The sequence below is a fragment of the Castor canadensis genome, chromosome 15 (assembly GCF_047511655.1).
Source record: "Castor canadensis chromosome 15, mCasCan1.hap1v2, whole genome shotgun sequence".
NCBI classification, from domain to species: domain Eukaryota; kingdom Metazoa; phylum Chordata; class Mammalia; order Rodentia; family Castoridae; genus Castor; species Castor canadensis.
Window position 1 is genome coordinate 6,869,763 of NC_133400.1, and position 22,569 is coordinate 6,892,331.

The following is a 22,569-nucleotide window of genomic DNA, read 5'->3' on the forward strand; positions in this document are numbered from 1 at the left end:
TTTTATTAACTCCTTTTTCTGACTATTTATATAGTGTCTTTTAGGCTTCTTTTTTGATTCTCATCAAAAGTAGCCTTTAAATATCTTCATTCACAAATTGGTGTTTTCTTCTCTGCTTGTCACTGGCAAGCTTCCTGCTCACTTTTTAGTCCTTTAGCACCTGGGAGGCACATGTACCTCCTCACAGAGAAACCTTGTTCCTAGCTTTGTTTTGTTCTCCTGATCTTTTTGTGCTCTTAACTGCTCAGATTTCCTTGCCTTTTAATTTTTATAATTGTAACATGTCTTTTTTGTAACCCCCAATCCTCTCTGGAGTAGATTTAAGATGTTATCATAAAAGTATATGCTATTTAGTGAAGATCTCTGAAGATTTTCATCCAAAGTAATGATGTACCAGAGCCAGGTGCAGAGGTCCACTTCTACAATCCCAGCGATATGGGAGGTGGAGATAGGAGGACTGTGGTTTGAGGTTAGCTCTGGCAAAATAGTGAGACACTATCTGAAAATAACTAAGGCAAAAAGGGGTTGGGGGCATGGGTCAAGCAAGGTACTGAGTTCAAACTCCAATATCACCAAAAAATACCCCAAAAAGCAACTAAACGAAAGCCCCAAAACCCACATTAGCTAACGTACCAGTTTTTCATTATCTTTATTCAGAAATCAGTTAATAATGGTGGTCAGTTTGAATGTTACATGCATGATAAAATAAGATTATGAAACTACATTTACAGCAAAACAGTCATTTTGTAAGTGAGCCAGCAGATACGCACCTCCTGGAATAACAACTGAACGGGCCAATTTTACGAAGCCCCTAGAAGTTCTGAGTTGGAGATAGCTTCTTGGTGCATCTTTCCATGACCCAAGGCTTAAGAGAAAATCCCTAAAAACCAGCGACTGGAATTAGACCTGCTAGGACGGAGGCAAGGCAGTCATGGAAAACGACACCTGATAGGATGCCAACAGGTCCAACCACTGTGCCACAGCTTGACTTCGAACACTCTAGCACCCCAAGTTACTCTGGAGCCATACGTGTGTGCGCACAGGCGTGTGTGCAGGCTGTCACATCTCAAATGTCCACAACTGCTATACTTAGCAGGAAAAGGGGTGAGGGCTACCCAGGGAGGAGGAAAGTCAGTCCCAACAGTTACGTGAACATTCCTAAATTTTCAATACAAAGAATCAATTCCTAAAATACAAGTTAATAGACAGAAGCTATCCAGCTAGCCATTAGCTGGAATGTGTGTGCAATACAGTCAAGGAGCCACTGCGCTTACAAAACCACGTCTTATTTATCTCTAATTTTAAAATAATTCTTTCCCTTGCTGGGTATGCAAGTGAGCAATGGTGAAAGTGGTGCGTCTGCTACACCTAAAATAAAAAATAGAGAAAAAGAAAATTAAAAGCCTTGAGTGAGTTTAAAAATAGCTAAGATTAGAGGTATATTACGGACCCCTCCCCATTAGGTGCAGAAGCAAAACAGTCAAAACCAGGGCACGATGGGGAGATGGGGAAGCTCCGAGGTAGCCAGGCAGCAGCAGAGGGCGGAGTGCATCCTGTGGGGTAAGCTGACCACTCACCAGCCGGAGCCAAGGATTTCAGTGCTTCCAGAAGATGTGGGCTGGAGAACTTCACCAGGCACCTCAGGGGCTCTTCCCTCTCAGCCAAGATGCCCCCATGGACGTCACTTTTGAACTTTGTCTCAAGCTGTCAACAAAGGCGTTTATAAATGACTGTTAGATGTATCAGTTGGAATGGCAAAAGATAATGAACAGATTATACAATTTCATTAATTCTTGCCTTTAAGAAATATAGGGATTAGTGGAGGTGGAGATCATTTAATTTGCTAACTAACTGCAAACTTAGCATCCTGTATATTAAAAGATGTCCAACACAAATGCCAACACATACTGTGTGTACAGGAGATGCCGAAAGTCAGCTCTGCCCTCAGTGCACTTTATAGTTTGCATTTTTTTTTTTTTTTGTGGTACTGGGGTTTGAACTTAGGATCTATATACCTTGTGCCACTCCACCAGCCCTTTTTTTGCGATGGGTTTTTTCAAGATAAGATCTCTTGAACTATTTGCCTGGGCTGGCTTTGGACTGCAATCTTCCTGATCTCTGCCTCCTGAGTAGCTAGGATCACAGGCGTGAGCCACCAGCGCCCAGCTCAGTTTGCATTCTTAATGGAAAATTAATGCTATCTTTTGTAATCTGTAGTTTCAATAAAAAAATGTCAAATCTCTTGAGTCACCACTTAAATTTATTAGGGAAGATTTAAAACATGTATAGAAGCTGGGTGTGGTGGTGCATGCCTATAATCCCAGCACTTTGGAGGCTGAGGCAGGAGGATAGCAAGTTCAAGGCCAGCCTGGGTCACACAAGGAAGATTTCATGTCATAAAAACACCAACCAAAAAATAAACATATATAGAAATAGCACCATGTAAGTGCCAGCTGAACTGATGGTCAGCTTGTGGCCAGCCTGGTTTCATCTGTTACCTCAGCCCCTACTTGCCACTGCCCACCCCTACTAGACTGTTTTTATTGCAGATAAAATGCTATTACATTTTGCCTGCATTTCTGTATGTATCTAAAAGACACCTGAAAGGACCTTTTTTTTTTTTTTGGTAGCACTTGGGTTTGACTCAGGGCCTCATGCTTGCTAGGCAGATGCTCTACCACTTGAGTCACTCTGCCAGCTCCACTTAAAAGGAGTTCTTAAAAACTGAACCCTGATACCATTACCATACCTAAAAATTTAATAATATTACCAAATATCCAAGTCCTGTTATTTCAACAGGTACTTGGCACTTGGATTCTAAGTTTTGATCACTTCTTAATTTGAAGTGATTCTTAAGATTCTGAGCAGGTAGGCTGAAATATCTGGGAAATGAGTATGTGTACAACTAACACAAATGATTTAGAATAGAGAGAGAAAAATGCAGCCAATTCCAGCAACTGTGAGCTAAAGCGAAAGAGAAATAGATGCTCACTGTAACATTCTTCTTAGTTTTCTGAAGGTTTGATGTTTTTCAAAATAGAAACGGCACAGGTAGCCCAGTAGCAGGTATGAATAATTGTGTACTTAGATTTACAGAATACAGCTATTCTAGTTGGAGGAATAGCTCAAGTGGTAGACACCTGCCTTGTAAGTGTGCAGCCCCAAGTTCAGACCAATGACAGAACAGTCATTCTAACAAATGCACAAAGGGAAGTTTTGGAAATCATTTGTATCCTAGACCAGTGGCCCCCAGCTTTAGTGTGCGTCATGAGCAAGATGGCTTATCAAAACAGGTTGCTGGGTCTACCTCCCCAGACCCAGAAGATCTGGGGCGGTACCAAGAATGGCCACTTTTTTTTGGTGGTACTGGGGGTTGAACCTAGGACCTCATGCTTGCTAGGCAGGCGTGCCATCACTTGAACCACTCTGCCAGCCCAAGAATTGTCACTTCTCATCGACTCCCCAGTGGTGCTGCTTCTGCCCATCCAGGGATTACACACTGAGAACCATCACACTGATTATAGACTATTCAAAGAAGCTCGGTTACACCCTGCCATTAAGGGAACCAACCTGAAAAGTGTCAACTTCTCCCACTAAAAACAAGTCAAACCAAACAGCCTTTGTGCCTAAGTGAGCATTCAAAGACAGATTTTAAGTGTATCCTCCAGCTATAGGAAGACTAAAGAGACATAATTTTACTGGGGAGCTTGAGGGTGTTATGAGTATGAACGTGGACTCAGAGTAGGGTGAACTCGAGGTATAAACCTCGAGTTCTTCTGATGGCAGCCATGTGCTCGCACTAAAAACCTGGGCTTGGTGGGTGGCAGCACCGAGAACAAGCTGTGCCTGCAGTGTATCATGCCAACTGGTTTTCTCCTTCTGATGCCAACCTGGCCCTGTGATGACTGCTTTATTCTCTGCCCTTTCCCTTTTTCTCTTGGCTTTCTGAGACAAGGCCAAGCTGACCTTAAACAAGAGATCTTCCTGCCTCAGCCTCCCGAGTGCCATGTGTCACCACACGCAGATTCTCCACTCTCTTACTCAACAGGTATTCATGACCACCTACGTGCCAATAATATTCTAAATGTGGATGGGCTAGGAAGGTATGACCTACAATTTTCTTCACCTCAAAAATACAGATCACGCCCAGTTAATATGTAACCCAGGTAATTGTAAGACGAAAAGAAAAGCCAAATCCAAAATTTCAAAAGGTCTCCTTTGCTAAAAGGGGAACTTAAAACATAATAAAGAGGTCTATTTAACTTACAAGTTTATTATGTAAAGTTGACATGATAAATGAAAAAGGAATAGTTTCTTAGACTTGCTTCACTTTAAGGTTCTATTATCTTTTGAAAAAAAATGCTGATAACTTTCAGGTCCTACCTTATATTGTGCAAATTCTAGTTGTGGTTGAGGATAGTCTCCAAAAGTCTCTTGAGTTATTCTTTGGACTCTCTCTTTTTCTATTGTGTTTTCGTGAATGATCCTGGAATCCACTGAAGATGGACAATTTCAAATGGAAACAGGCATTAGGAACACACTTCATCTTTCAGATGTCTTCTTTTCATCCCTAACTCTTCATATGATTTGTATAACTTAAAAGTAATGTCGCTTGTTCTTTCTTTCAATCAAAATTTATCATGTACAACGGTTGGAAAATGCAGGGTGATAAAAGAAAAAATTACCCATAATTCTACCACCCAGAGATAAGAACCATTCACATTTTAATATATTTGTCTAGCTCTTTTACAGTTAATAAAACGAAAGATGTATACATATATGCATTTTTAAAGTGGGATTATAAAACAAACACAATTTTATATCCTGCTTCCTTAACATGAATCAACAGCAGTTCCTGTGCCACTTGAGTTATAAAAATGTTTAGTTCGTAGCAGTGATACCATTTCCTTTCATTGCTGAAAAGGGCTTGGGTTTTCTAGGGAGAGACTCATGTCATCTGTGGGTAGCAGTGCAGGTACCGCTCGGACTGTTCTAGAACCAGTTTGGAACTGGCTCCACAGTCAGGCCCAGGGTCCACTTCTGCTTTGCCACTTCCTAGCTGTATGATATTGTCTGGAGTTCCAAGCACTTCTCAATGGCTAGCGCTTCTTCATGGGCAAATATGTAATACAAACATCTGAGCATGGTGCTGAGCACAAAAGAAATGCTCAGCAGCAATGAGCTTTTTTATTTTTGTTTTTACCATTCGAGTAAATTCTAAAGAAGACCTATTGGTAGCTTGGCCTTCCTTCTTCCACAGATATTTAATTTTCAGTTTTTCTGAAGGCAGTAAATAGTTTGGAATCAGATCCCTATTTTTTTAAATTATGTTTTTGAGACAGGGTCTTGCTATGTAGCCCAGGATGGTCTGGAACTTGTCATTCTCTTGCCTCAGCCTCCGGACTGCTGTGATTACAGGTAAGTGCAATTACACTTGGCTAAATTTCAGCTTTATCTTAAAACACATACTTATATTTAGTCCAAGGTTTCTTTCTTGTAGAGGTATTGTAGAGCTGTGATTTTCAAACGTCTGGGAGGGAGAGAAAAGTAAATTTTTTACTGATTTTAACAACTTGAATTATGGAAATTAAATGATTTTAGTATGTAAAAGTATGTCAAATACTTTTTTTTTCCAAAAAGAGATTTGAGACCACATCCTGGCTAAGTTGAGCGTTGTTCTCAGGACAGAGTATACTGACTAGGTGAAGGCCTGAGAACATGGTCGTTTTGTTTGCGGAACTCTGTGCTTTGCGGTCATAAAAGCTTAGGCAGCGTTTGCAGCGTGATGTTTTCCAGTGTGACGGCTTTCCTACTGGAAGTCTGAGTCTCTTAAACCCCACCTTTCTCCACTGAAGGCAGTGCTTATACAAGGAAGTATGTGACACTGTGGACTTTCCTAGGAATGCAACTGTCACACTACAGTAGAATAGTTAGTAGGAGGCTGGTGGGTAGAAGGGCGGTGAGGAGAGAAATTCCTTATTAACTTCTTAATGTTAGGCCTTTTCCGCAGACTGACTTGCAGAAAGCCGTCACTTCTTTCTATTTAGAACAGATGAGAACAGAGGGCTCCATGCACTGAAAGAGTCTGAACACATGAGCAGACATGTGCCATGCACAGGAGAAAACCCTTGAGCCTGTAAGGACAGATCTGTCCCTATCACTAAAGGGGAACGACATTTTAATAGATAAAGCAGTTGTGGGACTCAGAAACCCATGCTTTCCCCTTTAATTTCAACCCTTCTGTCACTTGCTTGACTGATAGGACAAAAACTTAATTGTATTTCTCTTGCATAATAGAATATGTTTAGCTTTAAAAGATAGGATCAGGTTACTCTACAGCTGATATGGAAACTGAAATCCATTAATACAGACCCAGTGACAAATGGATGATATAAAATACAAGGATAAAAAGCCAAGAGAGAAATGGCTTTGTTTCCTTTCATGTTAACTGATTGAAACTTTTCTCTCCTTCACTAATATCTCAAGTGATCACCTGTTAGAGGTGGCCACCCACCTGCTCAATGGCTCTAACTTTTATAAGCAAGAGAAAAGGAAGACTCAACTTTCAAGAATTCTGATTGGCTCACCTGGTTATACTGTTTAAAAACAATAGCCTTGAGAGAGTCCAGGTGTCGGCTTCTCAGGTCCATTTTCACAATCTGATGGTGCTTGCTAGCAACCATCAGTGCCTTGAAACAAAAATCAGCATGGCTATTAGGATTATTATCACTGTATTTATAAACTTTGTCAAAGTAAAGTATAGCTGAAATCAGTGAATAGTTTCCATGTAAGAGCTCAAAGACAGATTTTCTCCCGTGGCCTATTACTCAGCTTAAAAACAAAACAGTGGTCACTGGCATTAAGAGTCTCGTAAGTGTGGTCATTTTTAGAAAAGCAGTCATGTTCAAGGCTAGGAGTTAAAATAAGTCTGAACTTATAAGTTCAGACTGAGGTATAAACACCAAATGCTCAAAAGTCACCATTTTAGAACAGCAGTTACCCAGCACCACCACAAGCCATGCAATAAAGCAAATGTGTATGCTTTATGGCAAATGCAACTTCCAAAATTCCTGTTATCTGGGAAGCAAGTTAGAAGACTGAAACCGAATTCCTCAAATGAGATATTTACCTGGAACTAGAGAGAGGGGAGAGACAAGTCTTAAGATATACAGTAGAAATGAATGCCAGCCTCCAGGGTAGTGTTTTTCTGTGGTGCTGGGATCGAACCCAGGTCCTTGTGCATGCTAGGGAAGTGCTCTGCCACTGTGCCACATCCCCAGCTGGGGTGATGTTTAAAGAACCTGTGGCAGGGTACACTCACCTGGCTGTAAGTGGATGAATGAACACTGCATCATGGATGAAAAAACCCAAATGTGAAGAAGTGGAGCCCAGCGTGAGAGGGAATAGGAGCGAGTGGCAGTCTTTCTGCTGTCAATAAACCACCATGGAACTTAAGTGACCAGCAATACAGCCCCTGGCATCCTGAGGTTTGCTTGGTCCATGACCCTGGAGAGTGTGATGCTGCAGCACCTCTAGCGGACACAGGCTGCTTGGAGGTGATGTAGCGCTGCTGGGGCTGCTCACCTCCAACGAGCTGAGGTGTGAGCTTTGGGACCGTGGGAGGTGTGGCTGTAGCCGTGAACGCTAACAGGCAGCAGCACTCGCCAGACCAATTTACAGATGGTTTGTTTTGGGGAAAGATGCTGGGAAGCCTGTAATACCAAAGGCAGAGCTATAAAGAAGCAGCAGGCTTTGGACAGAGGCTGCATCTTAGGTTAAAGTGGTCTTCTTGTATGCACAGTGTGGGAGAAATGGCTACAAAGGTCAACAATGGCCAGAGATGGGAGTATTAGACAGATATGAGAATGCACTGTATATAAACCTGTGGAAATGTTAACTTAAAAAAGCAAAACACTACAGAACCTTAGGTATCAACCTGACTTCTTTTTTAGGGGAGAGCACAAACACAGCCCCCCACTACCACAAATTATGCAGTCAGTTTTCCTGCATTTGGGGAAATCACAGTAGTCAGCAGATCTGGAGTGCGATGGATAAACCTTGCCCTGAGAAAACCACCTTTGCCATCAGGGTGCATCTCCCCTGCCAGGAAAGTAATTCACCCTGACTTTTGTGATTAAAGCACTGTTTGAAAGGAAACAGCAAACTAATAGTTATTTTAGGTGAAGGGGAGAGGGGAAAGGGGTACAGAGTTCTGAACAAGACCTTTCATCTTTAGAGGCTTCTGTATTGGTTACAGGTTTTTTTTTTTTTTTTTTTTTACATTAAGCATGTATTACTTCTAGATTAAAAAAAAATAAAGAATAACCCCAAACTAATACTTTGAATCACATTTCCATGTATAGATAAGGTGCTCTCTGATCCTCATTTTAGGAAGGACCACACATGGTACTCTATAGTAAGTGCTTGAGCAATTTAACCTGATAGACCTTTGAGATCAGATAGTAAGATACCATAGCTGATAGCAATTTGTGTCATACCTGACCCAGAAGGGGTACAGTGCTCTTCAGGCTGCAGGAAGACATGAAGGCATACGGAGTCTGGGGATGATACACCACATAAGTAGGTTTGTACTGGTTTGGCTTTGAGTTCTGTGTTCCCCAGGCAACTCGAATCCAGACTGCTTTATCCTCAGTGTCTTTGAAGCTGACCATCACCTTATTAAGAAGTTTTAAATTTCCCGGTTAAACATTGGCACCATCCGTGGTTTTAGATGCAGTCTCACTATGTAGACCAGGCCAGCTTGGAACTTTTAATCCTTCTGCCACAGCCTTCTGAGTGCTGGGATTACAGGTGTGCACCACCACATCCAACTTGCAGGTGCTTTTTAGGAACCATGTCACTATAATTTTGTATGCATATTAAAACCTGGCAGTCTTTTCTCCTTTTTATGACAGTGTTTTGGGAATCTTTGGGAAGAAATCTTGTGATATAAGACTGATTGAGTTTGTCCTGAACATTTGTTCTACTAACAAGAGATAAAGAGTTAACACAGCCTTGTGAGACAGCTGTTTAATAAGAAAGTCTAGCATGCAGCACAGATCTAGTGTGCACTATACAGATTATCAGTAAGATCTCTAAGTAGTGATGGGTTCAAAAACATATTAAGTCCATGCTCTTGGGCATTTAGCTCAGAAGTAGAAAACACTGAAGGAATGGTATATGATGAGAATGTAGGAAGTCCTACTTGGCTTCCATTTCATGGATAAAATAGGCCTTTCTAAACTTGGGAATAGGATTGCCGATTTCTCTGGGAATTTAAGAGCCTGCTCCCTGGCTACCTGCTTGCCCCAGAGTCAACATTCCCTTGAAGCTGACCCTGTAACGGAGGACTATAAAACAGGTTTGCTTGGCTTGCCAACTGTCTATTTTCTCCCTCTTGGATCTAACTTCAGGAAAAGCAGGATTTTATGGTGCCTGCTGTGGCAAGCAAGCAAATTCTGCCCAATTTGTATGCAGCTGCTTTTCCAAATCCTCTTGTGCACAGGACAAGGAATTCTCCTAGGGCCGGGTATGGAGGCGAAGAATATAGCCCCTTCAGGGGCTCAGTTGCCTGTATGGACTGGAATTGAAGAGGGTCTTATTTTAGATGGCTTCCTGTCTTCCCATTACAAAAGCAAAAGTCAAGGGTGCGCCAGTGCCACACTGGCCAATACCAGAGCCATCAACTAGGCATGGACTATTTAATGGAAATCATTAAGGTTAAATAAGATTAAAAATTCATTTCTCAGTCATTCTAGCCACATGTCAAGTGCTAACAGTCACAGGTGGGTACTAGCTAGTGTACTAGACAGTGGTAATAGGGGACATTTATGTCACTGCAGAGTTCTACTGGACGGCACTGCCCCTGAGAAAGAAGCCCTAGGCTGAGTAGAGAGAGGGAAATTTTTATAATGTAGGGTTTGTCTTTGATATGGAGTAGAATAGTATGGAATATGACTAGTTGAATTTATTACAAAAAAAAAAAACCACACCAAGATAGTGGCAATTTTCAATGCACAGATGTTATTAAATTGAATTTCATGGAAATTCAGATGAACTTTGTTCTTACATTTTTTAATGCTCTCTGAAGAATCTTCTTAAATGAACTTTTGAATTGTTCCATATCAAAAAGGTCAACATCTTCATCTGTCAAAATGAAAAGAGAAAAAAATTAATTGAAGTACACTAGCTACATATATGAAGATAGCATATTAAAAAAGAAAAATTAAGGGAGCTACAAAGCATTCATAAATATATATGCAAAGAACCCTAGGGCTACGAAGCCTGTGTAACCCCCCGGCAACAAAGGCAACATCACACGAATGCTACCAGCACCTCTGACATGGTACCATCTGGTGTAAGCAAGCAATAGTTACCGCACTGAAAAAGTAATTTAAGTGAACACGCTGCTATTCACTTTTAAACTACCAAAGTACAAAATACAAATGTTCAATTTAAAACAGACACTATTACCTGTTCTTTTACTCATCTGAAAAACATCCCAAAGTTTCTGGTGCCGATGAACTTGAGTATCTGGGAGAAGAGGGGTTGTCACTCAAAGTTGTATCTTAGAACTTTGAAGAAATGTGCTTATGAATACATATGTTTAATAACATAAAATAACTAGAGAGCATAATAGTAATTCATGAATTTAGGTGATAAATTCTTATTCAAAAGATAAACTTTATATGGATTAAATTTATTTTAGACAAAAACAAATCCTAATTACCCTATTCAAACAATCTAGGCTAAGGTTGGCCTTAGCCTTCATTCTTATTTTGTTAGGTCATTTATTACTTGCATGTAGATCTACTCCAGACTGCAGCGTTTATCTGCACTGGAACGGCACCACCTGACTGGCAGTTGCATGGGTGTTTACCCTGCCTGTGCCTCCTCTCCCAGCTCCTCACCCACCTCAATCCTCACCTCTGCCTGCTCTCTCCTGCTCGGAGGGCTCCCCTGATCACCCTGCCTTAGTTCCCATCAGGGCACTCATCATCACCTGCCATCACACCCTGTACTCGGTACTCAGGTTGTTCACTTGTATACTTCCTATCTCTCCGGGCAGATTCTCCAAGAAATAAGGGATTTGCTCACCCCTGTGTGGTCTCAGGTCTAAATCCTCTGCATAAAGCACCCAGTGTATGTCTGACAAAGGCATGGATAAATGTATGTCACAGAAGATAACCTTCAGAAGGTTCAAACTCAAGAGTACCTTGGAGGAGAAATGGACCTGCGGAGTTAGCAAATTCAATTCTTTTCCATCATCCTTCTGGCTTAAAATTGTTCCTGCCCTGACTTCAGCCCATCCTTGTGCTATATTACCAGAGTCTTGAGCCTAGCTGGGCCCTCTTGCAGCCCTGAGGTCCTACTGCTGCCCCTCTCTGCTCTGGGAACACCTCCTCCCACTCCCACATACCTGGCTAACCGTCCTCCCCCCCTTGGCTGGGTGGTACTAGCTCATCCTTTGGGTCTCAACTCATCTCCTCGAGAACTCCTCCTAAACACCCACAGAACAGGAGGCCCCACTGTGTTCTCGTCAGTCCTTAACTTTTCTCCTCCATAGCACTTACTATAATTGTAAGTACGCCATTTGTGATTGAGTAACCTCTCTCCTCAATTACACTGTGACATTTAAGGAGTATAAACCAGCTGTTTTGCTCAGTAGTAAAATACCTTGCAGACAGTAGGTGTTTACCAAACATTTAAATGAATGCATGAGAAATGGAACTGTGTGGCTCCTTCTTATGGCTTAGATAGAATCCAGTTTCTGAAACCGAAACTAAACTAGACTTGGTTATGTCATAGTTGGAACTAGGTCTGAATAAAGGTGATTCTTGATATATTTCTATGTCATAGAAGGCAATTAATATGTAAGAACAACTGTCAGTAAACACCATACTCTGTTCTAGAACTTACATTTTGTTTTTCTTTTGGCAATACTGGGGTATGAACTTAGGGCTTCATACTTGCTAGGCAAATGCTCTACCACTTGAGCCACTTAAATTAAAATGTACTGTCATTTAATCCTCACCATAACCTTATGTGATGTTATTGTTATTATATAGATTTGTCATGTAGAAATACCAAAGCACCGTGATCACCATCCCCTACGGCTGACAGGTAGGCAATAAACCAACCTAAGATATCTGGTCCTAGGGTTTGTGTTCTTAGCCCTTATGCTATGTTTCCTCCTGATTAAAAAACAAGCAAATACACACACATACACAATTACAAAAAATGCAAGAAATGGTAGGGAGGAGAGGTGAGAAGCTACATTATTACAGATTCTCAGAAGCAGACTTTTAAATTCTGTAGTAATGTAATGCCCAACGACTACTGACTTTGTGTTCAAGCTGCACCAGTGACTCTGCTCAGAATTCTGCAGACTGTATCTCACTGAATCCTCACACAATCCCGGGAAGGAGGTTTACTTAGGAGAAGCCTGTAGTACAAAGAGACAATGCAACCTGGCAAACGTCACAAGAGAGGCAAGCAGTAGAGATGGGATTTGACCAGGTCCCCTTGACTCAAGAATCTGCATCCTTATGTAAGAACTGCCTCTGATGAAACTGACTGGAGTGTAAATGCAAATCAGCAAAACTTACACACGATGTCTAAAAGGGCCACTTCACTGGCACTTGCACGCTTCTCCTGAAAGAGAGGATAAACTAGTTAGGAGACTCGGTGATGGATTTGGGCTACCCCTTTAAAGTCCATCTTGGGGCTGATTAGAACAGATATTAGCATGCCCTCAGTGCTGTACTGACCAACTGCCTCCAACTGAAGATACATACACCTTCCACTTCCTGTCTCAGTCCAGGCACTCACAAACATTCCCCCAAAATTTATTTCATATTTATCAATTTTGACTTTTTGGCTTTAAAAAAAAATCGAACTGAGATTAATATTTTTTTTTTGGTGGTACTGGAGATTACATTCATGAAACCATCACACAATCAACCCAATATCCTGCCCTCAAATTTTCTTATGTCTTTCTTTCCCTCCTTCCCTCCTCAGCCTGCACCTTACCCCTCACAACTCCTGGTTACGAGACAATCATTAATCTACCTTCTGTCACGACAAGTGTGCACTTCCTAGAGTTCTGTATGGCTGTTGACATGAGTCTTGCTCTGGTCTGGTTTCTTTTATTCAGCATAATTATACCCTGCCACATTTTCATATCTGTGAGTAGTAAATTCCTTTTTTATGGTTGGACACATCACACTTTGCCTATTTACCTGAAGTGGGCATTTGGTTGGTTCCAGTTTGGGGCTATTATAAGACTAATGTGATGTCTTTGTGTGGCATGTTTTCATTTCTCTTGAGTAAATGCCTAGGAGTGGACTGGCTCATCTGTGGCATGGATTCTACCTCTCCCCCCACCTCCCGTTTTGCAGTTCTGGGGATTGAACTCAGGGACTTGAGCCATGCCCCCAGCCCAATTTTAACTTTAAAGAAACTGCCAAACTGATTTCCAAAGTAGCCGCTCAACGTCATGTGATGGTTCCAATGTGGTTTCGTTTCTCCACTTCCTAGACACCGCTAGGCAGGATTGTGGTCTTTGAGCAACTCTAATAGGGTATCTTTTTGTGACTTTCATCTCAACTGTCCTTTCATGTTCTTATTCGCCACTCATGTCTTCTTTGGGAAGTGTGTTCAGTCAAATCTTTTGCCCATTGTCTTTATTGGGTTGTTTTCTTATTATTGACGGTTTTTGGTGGTACTAGGGTTTGAACCCAGAGCCTGAGTTCTGCTAGGCAGGTGCTCTGCCACTTGAGCCACTCCACCAGTCCTTTTTGCTTTAGTGATTTTTCAGGTAGGGTCTTTCTCATATTTCCCCAGGCTGGCCTGGACTGAGATCTACCTACCTGTGCTCCCCGTGTAGCTGGGATGACAGGCATGCACCACCACACCCAGCTTGTTGGTGAGATGAGGTCTTGCTCACTTTTTGCCTAGGCTGTCCTTGAACTGCAATCCTCTTGATCTCCACCACGCCCAGCTGAGAATTCTTTATGTGTTCTAGATATAAGTCCTTTATCAGATAACAATTTTGAAATAGTTTCCACCAGTCTGTGGCTTGTCTTTACTTCACTTAGCAGTATTTTTCAAAGAAAAAATTATCAATTTTGAGGAAATGCGTTTATTAATTACTTCTTTTATGAATCAGTTTTTGACATTGTATTCAAGAAATCTTTGCCTAATCCAAGGTCACAAAGATTTTTCTCCTGCTCTTGTGTACATATTTTATAATTTTAGGTATTATATTTGGGTCTTAGATCCATTTTGAATTAATTTTTTATATGATGTGGCAGATGGACTTAAGCTTTTTTTTTTGTATATGGGTTTCAACCATTTTAGTTTCATTTATTGAAAGATTATTCTTTCTTCACAGAATTGCTCTTTGTAGCTTAGCTTTGTCAGTAGTCACTTAACCAAATATATGTTGGTCTATTTCTGGACTCTGTTGATTTAATTTATCTGGCTGTCTGTACGCTAATGCCACCCTGTTTTGATGATTCTAGTTTTATACATCATCTTGAGTTTGAATAGTCTTATATCTCCAACTTTTATCTTTTTCAAACTTATTTTAGCTATTCTCAGACTTTTGCATTTACATATGAATTTCAGAACTGGTCTGTCAATTTATAAAACTCCTGCTATAATTATATTTTGGCAGTACTGGGATTTGAACTCAGTACCTTGTGCTTGCTAGGCAAGCGTGCTACCGCTTGAGCCACTCCGACAGCCCTTTTCACGTTGATCATTTTTGATATAGCATCTTGTTTATGTCTGGGCTGGCCTGGACCACAGTCCTCCTGTATGTGCTTCCCCACATATCTGGGGATAACAGCCACACACTACCACACCCAGCCTTTTTTGGTTGAGATGGGGTCATGTGAATTTTTTCCCTGGGCTGGCCTCAAACTGTAATCCTCCCAATCCTCTGGTATCCTGCTATAATTCTGATTGTGATTGCACTGAACACAGAGACCAGTCTGGGAAAAACTGACATCTCAACAAAGTTTTCTAACCCAGGAACATAATGGTCTTTCTCTCATTTATTTAGGATTTCTTTCGTTTCTTTAGCAGTGTTTCATAGGCTTAGTATATAGGTCATACACATCTTTTGTTAGACATACCCCTAAGTATTTCATACTTTTTGGTGCTATCATAAATAATGCATATATATTTTGAATTCCAAATTCCAACTGTCACCAACATAAAGAAGTACAATTATTTTTATATTTGATCTGATGTCCTACAATCTTGTTAAGTCTATTAGTTCTAGTACCTTTTTTATTTACTTTATTTATTTATGTAAATTCCATTAGTCTATTTATGTAGATGATCGTGTAACTTTCAAATAAAATGTTTCACTTCTTTTTTTTTAAGCTAGATGGCTTTTATGACTTCTTGCTTGTCCGCAACAGCCAGAATTTCCAATACAATTTTGACTAGAAGTGGCAAAATAGACATCCTTGCCTTATTCCTGATCTTAAAAACAGGGAAAGCAATCACTCTTTCACAGTAAAGAGGATGGAAGCTGTTACTCTTTGTAGAAATCCTTATATTCCTGAAAGCCATGATAACATCTGCCTGTCATCCCAGTACTTGGGAAGTGGAGAGAGAGAAGGATGGAGCGTTCCAGGTCAGCTTAGGTAACAAAGCAAGACCTTTCTCAAAAAAAAAAAAACCTTAAAAGGATTCTTTCTATTCTTAGTTTGCTAAATTTTCTTAAAGACTGGGCATTTCCTTTCTTGTACCTATTAATCAGAACGATGGTGTGTATTTTTATTCTGTTGACATGGTGAAGCAGTCACTGATTTTTAAATGCTCAACCATTCATTCTTAAGATGAATTCTACTTGGTCATTATGGATTACTCTTCCAATATGTTGGACATGATTTGCTAAAACTTTGTTGAGAACTGCATCAATGCTCATGAGAGATAGTGACCTGTGGTTTTCTTTTTTTGTACTGTCTTGCTGTCAGGGGAATGCTGGCCCTACAGAATGAGTTGGGAAGTATTCCCTTCTCTTCACTTGCTGGAAGAGTAGGTAGTAAAGTAGCTAGACTTCTACTCTGCTCTACTAATTTAGTTATTACTTGTTCTGTTTCGTTGACATCTCTTACCTACTGTGGCTTCCTTTTCTCCCAGGGCTTGGGAATTTAAGTTAAAAAAAAAATCCCTTTATTGCTATTTTATTGAGTTTTTGCAAAGTGCAGTGAAAAATGCCTGTTTAATCTGCTACATTTTATGGGAAAATGCTGAACTATGATTATAAATATTAAAAAATTTGGATATACCTCTGTTCATGAAAAGACATTATTAAGAGAATGAAAAGAAGGCTGGGGATGAAACTCAGTGGTAGAGCACTTGCCTAGCATGTGGGTTCTGTCTGCAGCACAAGAAAACAAAACAAAAAAGACAGTGAAAAGGCAAACACAGCTTAGAAGAAAATATAAAGGACTTGCTTAGACTGTATGTAGAAGAAAAAGACAATCCATAGAAAAATGAGCAAAAGATCAAATAGATAACACAAGAGAATATCCAAGTAGCTAATAAATATGAAATAGTTCTTTACTTCATTTGTCATCAGTGAAATGCAAATTACAACAGTGAAAAACCTCTACATGCCTACCAAGTATTAAAATGGGAAGGACAGAAAATGCTGACTATAATAAGGACATGGAGCTGAATTTTCATACGCTGCTGGTGGGAGTGCAATGTTGTACAAATGCTTGTGGGAACAGCTTGGTTCACTGACCAGTGATTGTGGACCACACACCTGTGTATATAACCTGCGAAACCCCCTCTGGAAAACCCTTGGTGTTATGTACCAGGACTGAGCACCCATGCTCACTAAGCACTGCACTATTACAATTGTCAAATCCTTGAAACTATCAAAATGCCCATCAAGAGCAGAGTGGATAAATGAATTGGCTATTCACATAACAGAATCCAGCAATGATAACCAACAACCTATGACATGCCACAGTGGGGCTGAATATCACAACAACCAGAAGGTTTAGTGAAAGAAGCCAGACACAAAAGAAGAGAAAGTATGATTCCATTTAAAGTATAGAAGCAGGCAAAATTAATCTATGCCGTTACAAGTTGGTGTAGTTGGTACCCTTGGAGGTTGGGACAAGAGTAATAGTGTTTTTTTTTTTTTGCAGTATTGGGGTTTGAACTCAGGGCCTCATGGTTGCTAGGCAGGTGCTCTTACTGCTTGAGCCACTTCGCCAGCAATATTAATGCCAAGCTTTACAATCTTCATCAATGTTCATTCTACTCCGATTTTAAAGTTCTACATGACATTATTAAATAGTGATGGTTTTAGATGTGGGTTCAGTTTGTGTGTGAGGGGAATTTCTGTAAGAAGTTTATACTTACATAATATAATATTTTGTTATTTTTAGACACGGTCTTCCTATGTAGCCCTGCCTCAGCTTCCTGAGTGCTGAGATGTAACACCATACCTGGCAAAAGTCATGTGTTTTTTTTTTTTATATTGAGCATAACCTAGCAGTGGGCACAATAAGAAGTGTCACTCTTGTCTTCCCTACCCTCATGCTCCTTGGGCCAACCACAGTTAATGGTCTGGTAGGTACCCTTCCAGACTTCCATGGTTTCTCAACCCCAGCACTGTTGACATTTTGGGTGTGATAATTCTGTCTTAGATGTTGAATAGCCCTGGCCCCCACCTAGTAGAAGCAAGTAGAACCCCCCTCCTCAGCACACACATAGTTTTAACAATCAAACATGTCTCCAGACACAGCCAATTGTCTTAGGGGACAAAAATCGTCCCCCTGGGAACCCCTGCTTTATATACAGGCACTTATGTGTATGTGTACTATGTAGCTTCTTTCAATGTTGCACACAGAGATCTCTCTTTTTAATGACTGAAGAATATTTTGTCATTGGCTATATCATAATTCATCCAACCTCCTACATAGTTGTTCCCAATTTTTTGTTTTTAAGCAATGCTACAGTTTCTTTTTATCTATTTCTATAGTTAAATATATATTTAAATATTAAGAAACACAATATATACATTACTTCTAGTTATTTTCTAAGAAAAGGATTATTTTTCTAGCAGCGTAGGATTGCTAGGTCAAAAAGTGTATTTATTTAAAAGTGAACAAGGGAAGGGTATACTGGCATATGAGAATTCTTTGTGGTAGCAACTTTTCTAATAATCTGAAATCATTAAAAAATAAAATGCAAATAAGTAAACATACATGAAAGAGGTAACATCTCTTTTTTCACAGCTTTGCCAACACATTTGAATATTATTCTTTTCTTTTCTTTTTTAAGTCCCCCAGAGGGTGCATTGCTCCTGGAGGTACTGCAATACCAGGTTGATGTGTGGAGTGGATGGAGCAGCCCCTATTCCACCTCCCTGTTCTAAAAATCCATTTAATATATTTTCCTCAGATAGAGGACGTATCAGATATTAAACTGATAAGAACAGATACTACACTTGATCTTAGCCAAAAGGCCGAGAAGCAATGAGTATTATTATTTTAAAGACAGGGCCTCACTCTGTGGCCCAGGATGGCCTTGAACTCACTGTCATCCTGCCTCAGTTCTCAAGTGCTGAGATTGTAGCATGGACACTGTACCAGGCTTGTTCTTCTTTTCATCTTTGAAATGGGTAGGTTAAAAAAATACTCCTTAGTATTTTAACTTGTACTGATTTTTCTCCTCTCCCATAGGTATTTGCTTTTTTTCTTACTGATTTATAAGCATTCTGTATTAGTTGAAAAAAAAACAATCAAAAATTAGTTTCTTTGCCAGGTGCCTGTGGCTCATGCCTTGTAACCTAGCAACTTGGAAGGCTGAGATTGGGAGGATTGAGGTTTGAGGCCAGTCCTGACAAATAGTTCACGAGACCTCATCTCCAAAATAACCAGAGCAAAATGGACTGGAGGTGTGCCTCAAGCAGAAGAGTGCCTGCTTGGCAAGCATGAAGTCCTGAGTTCAAACTCCAGTCCACCCCCCACCCCTGCAAAAAAGTAGTTTCTTCACTTTACAAATAATCAAGCAGTTATCTTAGGTCCCTTTTGGACTAAGGAAAGAAAGAAAAACCCCAAAGGGGTACCATGCTGTTCAAGCTTATCATTCTGAATGGTTACCTCACATAGCAGAATCAAGTCCTGAGCCAGACATTCCTTTCTCTGCCGCAAGTTCACAGTCTGCAGCTGGTTTTCAGACAAAAAATCCCAGGCTTTGAGGATTGTCATCATTTCATACATGGGGATTTTCAAGATGGTCCTCCTGATGAACTCAGCAACAGTCTCATCCATCTCTTTGGCACTTTAATACAACAAAACCCACAAGAGTACAACAAAGTATAAATCAAATACAGCAACTGAGCTGAATTTTTAAGCATCATATTTTTCATCAGGATTTGCTTTGGAGGTCAAATGACCAGCTGATTACCTTCCTTCAGATGCATTGCAAAGTGTTTCAGCGTGAGGATTTAATTATTTTCTCTTTATGCTGCAGATGTAAATGTTTTAGTTTTTAAAAAATTAGTGCCACTATGATTTGGGTAGGGTTTGCCCCCCACTGTTCATGTGCTGAGAATCTGGTCCTAGATATGAGGGTAGTGAGAGGTGGTGGACCTGTAAGGGGTGGATGCCCAGTTCAAGGTGGTTAGGTTCCTGAGGTATCACCTTCAGAAGGGGTTATTACCTGTTCAAGGGTCAGTCTAGTGGGACTGGATTAGTTCCCTTATGAATAGCTTATAAACCAGGCATGGTGGTGCTTGCCTATAATCCCAGCCCTGGGGAGGCTAAGACAGGATGACGGCAAGTTCAAGGCCAGGCTGAGCTACATGGTGAGACCTTGTCTTCAGTATTTTACACACATACACACAGACAGACACATAGAATGGGTTTGGCTTTCTTCACTCACACTCTTGCTTGCTTAGTCACATTCTCTCTCTCCTGTCTATGCTGCATGCCTCTCATCAGGTCCCATCACGAAGCCCTCTGCCATACTGTGGTGCAGCCAAAGTAATGAAAGTGCCTTAAAATTTATGGATTATTCACTGCTGGAACTTTCCATGTGGTATTTCAGTCTGTTGTTGACTGGGGGCAAGTGAAAGTACGGAAAATCAAAGTGCAAACAGGGGGCACTGCTGTGGTCTCTGTGGGGTATCATTCTGCATCTGTAGGGTGATAGCTCATCCTACTCTGCTGCCTCATTTTGGGACACTGATGTCTCTCTTTAAATACAGTATGTAAAACGTAAGCAAGTATTTCTTTTCTTTTTGGCAGTACTGGAGTTTGAACTTGGGGCCTTTCTAGGCAAGCACTCTACCACTTGAGCCATGCTCCCCAGTCCTTTTTTCCTTTTTCTTTTTTTTCCAGATAGGATCTTACGATTTTTGCCTAGGGCTGACCTTACATCAAGGTCCCTCTATCTCTGCCTCCCGTATAGCTGGGATTACAATTATGTACCATCAAACTCAGTGGCACGATTTCTACATAAATTTTAAGCAGGCTACCTACAGACTTTAACTTCCCTTAACAGCCTGTCTTTGATGAAGGAGCACACAGAACACACAGGACTTGGTGTCCATGTTTAAGACAAAAGGCTGAAGTCAGTCTGTCATCCTCATCTGCTTTCCTCACAACCTGGGGATTCCCAAGGGTGAACAAAAATATTCCCTACGAGAATCCTGACCGAGACTTATATCTGTTATCTTAAGTGCATCTTAAACACTGAATATAATTCACTACCATTGCCTACTTCAAAAAGATATGTGTAGTTGACTGTGTTTTTAAAAGGTACTGAAAATGGTAGTAAAACAGACACTAAGTGGAATGCTTGGGTATGGTTTAGGAAGAGAAAAATAACTGAGTTAAGATCGTGGGAACAGAATTAGCACCATAAAATGGAGTTGGCTTTGTTGCATTGTCTTGTTACAGGAGCGTCCTGCCTTAAGGTGAAGGGTAAAATCTTCACCATGGTCTATAAGACCCTGTACTGTCAGGCCCTTGCTGCCCTCTCCTTGGCCTTATGAGCTCCAGCTATACTGATGTCTTAGTTTCTGTAAGACAAAACAATCCTTCTGGAGATGGGCCATTGTTCTTGCAGTTACTCCAGCCTACCTTTTCCTCAGACATTTATTCTGACAATCCAATCAAAAGTTATTTCCTGACCTTCCACTGCTTATTTTATTGAAAGAACTATTTGAAATTAGCTTTATTATTTTATTGTATCCACAGTACTTTATTGTGTTTTCAGGGCAGGGACTAGGCTTGCTTTATTAATAGCTACACCCCTAGAATCTACATTAGTGTGGGTCCAGTCAGTCAGTCTAGTCACCCCAAGAACCATCTCACATGTACTCACATATCCAGTGAATGACTGGATGCTCTCCCTGAGCAGTGAGAAAATAGCCCAGGAAGGATTAGGGTGCAACAGAGAAATATCAAAGTAACACTTCTCCCATTGAGAACACTTGGGAAGGCTTTCCAAGTGAAGACCCCTGGGCTCCTCAAGTTAAACTGGGGGGAGGGTGCATGTAAGGAAGGCATGAGTTAGCATTTTTAGAGAGCACTTCAGATGATTTAAAATTATTGTAGAGTCTGCAGAATGCAATTCTAAAGGAACCCAGCAGAAAGAGCATACCTAATCTCACCGGCAAAGTTAGTAAGCCCTTTAATAAACTTCTCTTCTGTGATGAGCTTTTAGATTTTCTTTTACTTCCTAGGGCTTTAGCACAGTGCCTGGCATAGAGTAAGTGCCCGATATGTTCGCTGAACGAATGCATGACAAAAAGATCCCTTTTAAGCAGCGTTTCTGTAGACATATACTGCTACACTGGGAGCATGAAGAGTAATGCATGAAACTGCTTCAACAAAATAGGACGGAAGCCAAGGGATCTCAAGATCAAAACAAGACCCCAGTTCTCGGCAAGACAGAACCCCTGGAGGGAATGTAGCGACCTGTCACCTGACCATCCAGCACACTTTTCGCATAGACGCGCGCCCCAAGGCCCCGCCCCACTAATGGCGGAAATGACGTCACGGAAAGCATCAATGCCCTCTCCCACCTTGGCCTCAAATATAGCCGTCCACCCCTAGACCGAGACCCAACGCCAATCCTACGCTTTGAGACGGGTGGCAGTTGCAGAAAAGCCTCCCCAGAGCTCTGGAATACTGTTTCTTTAAGGTTCCCACCAGCCTCCGAGCCCGATCCCCTGCGGCCAGGGGATCTCTTACCGGCCCACATCTCCAGCCGTCTCCTCAGCAGCAGTTCCCGCCGAGGCGCCTTCAAAGTCCCCAATGGCAATTGCCGCCGCCTCAAGCTCCGCCCACCGAGATCAGCTTTTGGACTACTTCATGGATGCAGGGTATCTTGCTGGGGGAGAGACAGAAGTGAAACTCGCCGAGATCCCAAATCACTCTTCGCAGGACAGGAAATTGAACAATTAGCTGTAGCCTCGATCAGGAATCCTGCCTTGTCTGTGCAGTTTGCTGCTTAGGCGCTGCCGCGCTGCAGTGGACTCGCCCTCCTCCCCCCTCCGCGCTTGGAGAATGGGTC

General features: G+C 41.2%; 1 protein-coding gene and 2 non-coding genes across 6 annotated transcripts; all 3 read right to left on the reverse strand.

The window, feature by feature from the left end:
• Positions 1-632: 632 nt before the first annotated feature.
• Cenpn (centromere protein N) lies at positions 633-22,542 on the reverse strand. 4 transcript variants are annotated; one of them, XM_074055596.1, is made up of 11 exons: positions 22,248-22,542; positions 19,146-19,326; positions 12,609-12,654; positions 10,474-10,533; positions 10,070-10,146; positions 8,499-8,558; positions 6,588-6,689; positions 5,470-5,530; positions 4,384-4,496; positions 1,578-1,704; positions 633-1,368 (listed from the first exon to the last, which is right to left on the reverse strand). In XM_074055596.1, exons 2-11 carry the CDS (start codon positions 19,314-19,316, stop codon positions 1,286-1,288), a joined length of 900 nt encoding a protein of 299 aa, XP_073911697.1. In that variant the 5' UTR covers positions 19,317-19,326; positions 22,248-22,542; the 3' UTR covers positions 633-1,285. The 4 variants fall into 4 exon arrangements, with proteins under 4 accessions (XP_073911697.1, XP_073911695.1, XP_073911696.1 ...); XM_074055594.1 differs by having other exon boundaries at positions 8,499-8,675; positions 22,248-22,536; XM_074055595.1 differs by lacking the exon at positions 10,474-10,533 and having other exon boundaries at positions 8,499-8,675; positions 22,248-22,541.
• On the reverse strand, positions 7,950-8,115 carry LOC141417792 (U1 spliceosomal RNA). The gene has a single exon (XR_012442418.1). It is a non-coding gene; the product is annotated as a U1 spliceosomal RNA (small nuclear RNA).
• On the reverse strand, positions 18,331-18,520 carry LOC141417597 (U2 spliceosomal RNA). The gene has a single exon (XR_012442255.1). It is a non-coding gene; the product is annotated as a U2 spliceosomal RNA (small nuclear RNA).
• Positions 22,543-22,569: the final 27 nt, after the last annotated feature.

Excerpts from the sequence above, each read along its gene's own strand:
- Cenpn (XM_074055594.1), bottom strand. The coding sequence starts at position 19,316 with ATGGATGAGACTGTTGCTGAGTTCATCAGGAGGACCATCTTGAAAATC. Across the intron at positions 12,655-19,145 it reads ACTTGATTCTGCTATGTGAG|GAGAAGCGTGCAAGTGCCAG; the intron begins GTAACCATTCAG and ends CCTCTCTTTCAG. Across the intron at positions 5,531-6,587 it reads TTTTTAAACAGTATAACCAG|ACGTTTGAAAATCACAGCTC; the intron begins GTGAGCCAATCA and ends TCTCCCTCCCAG.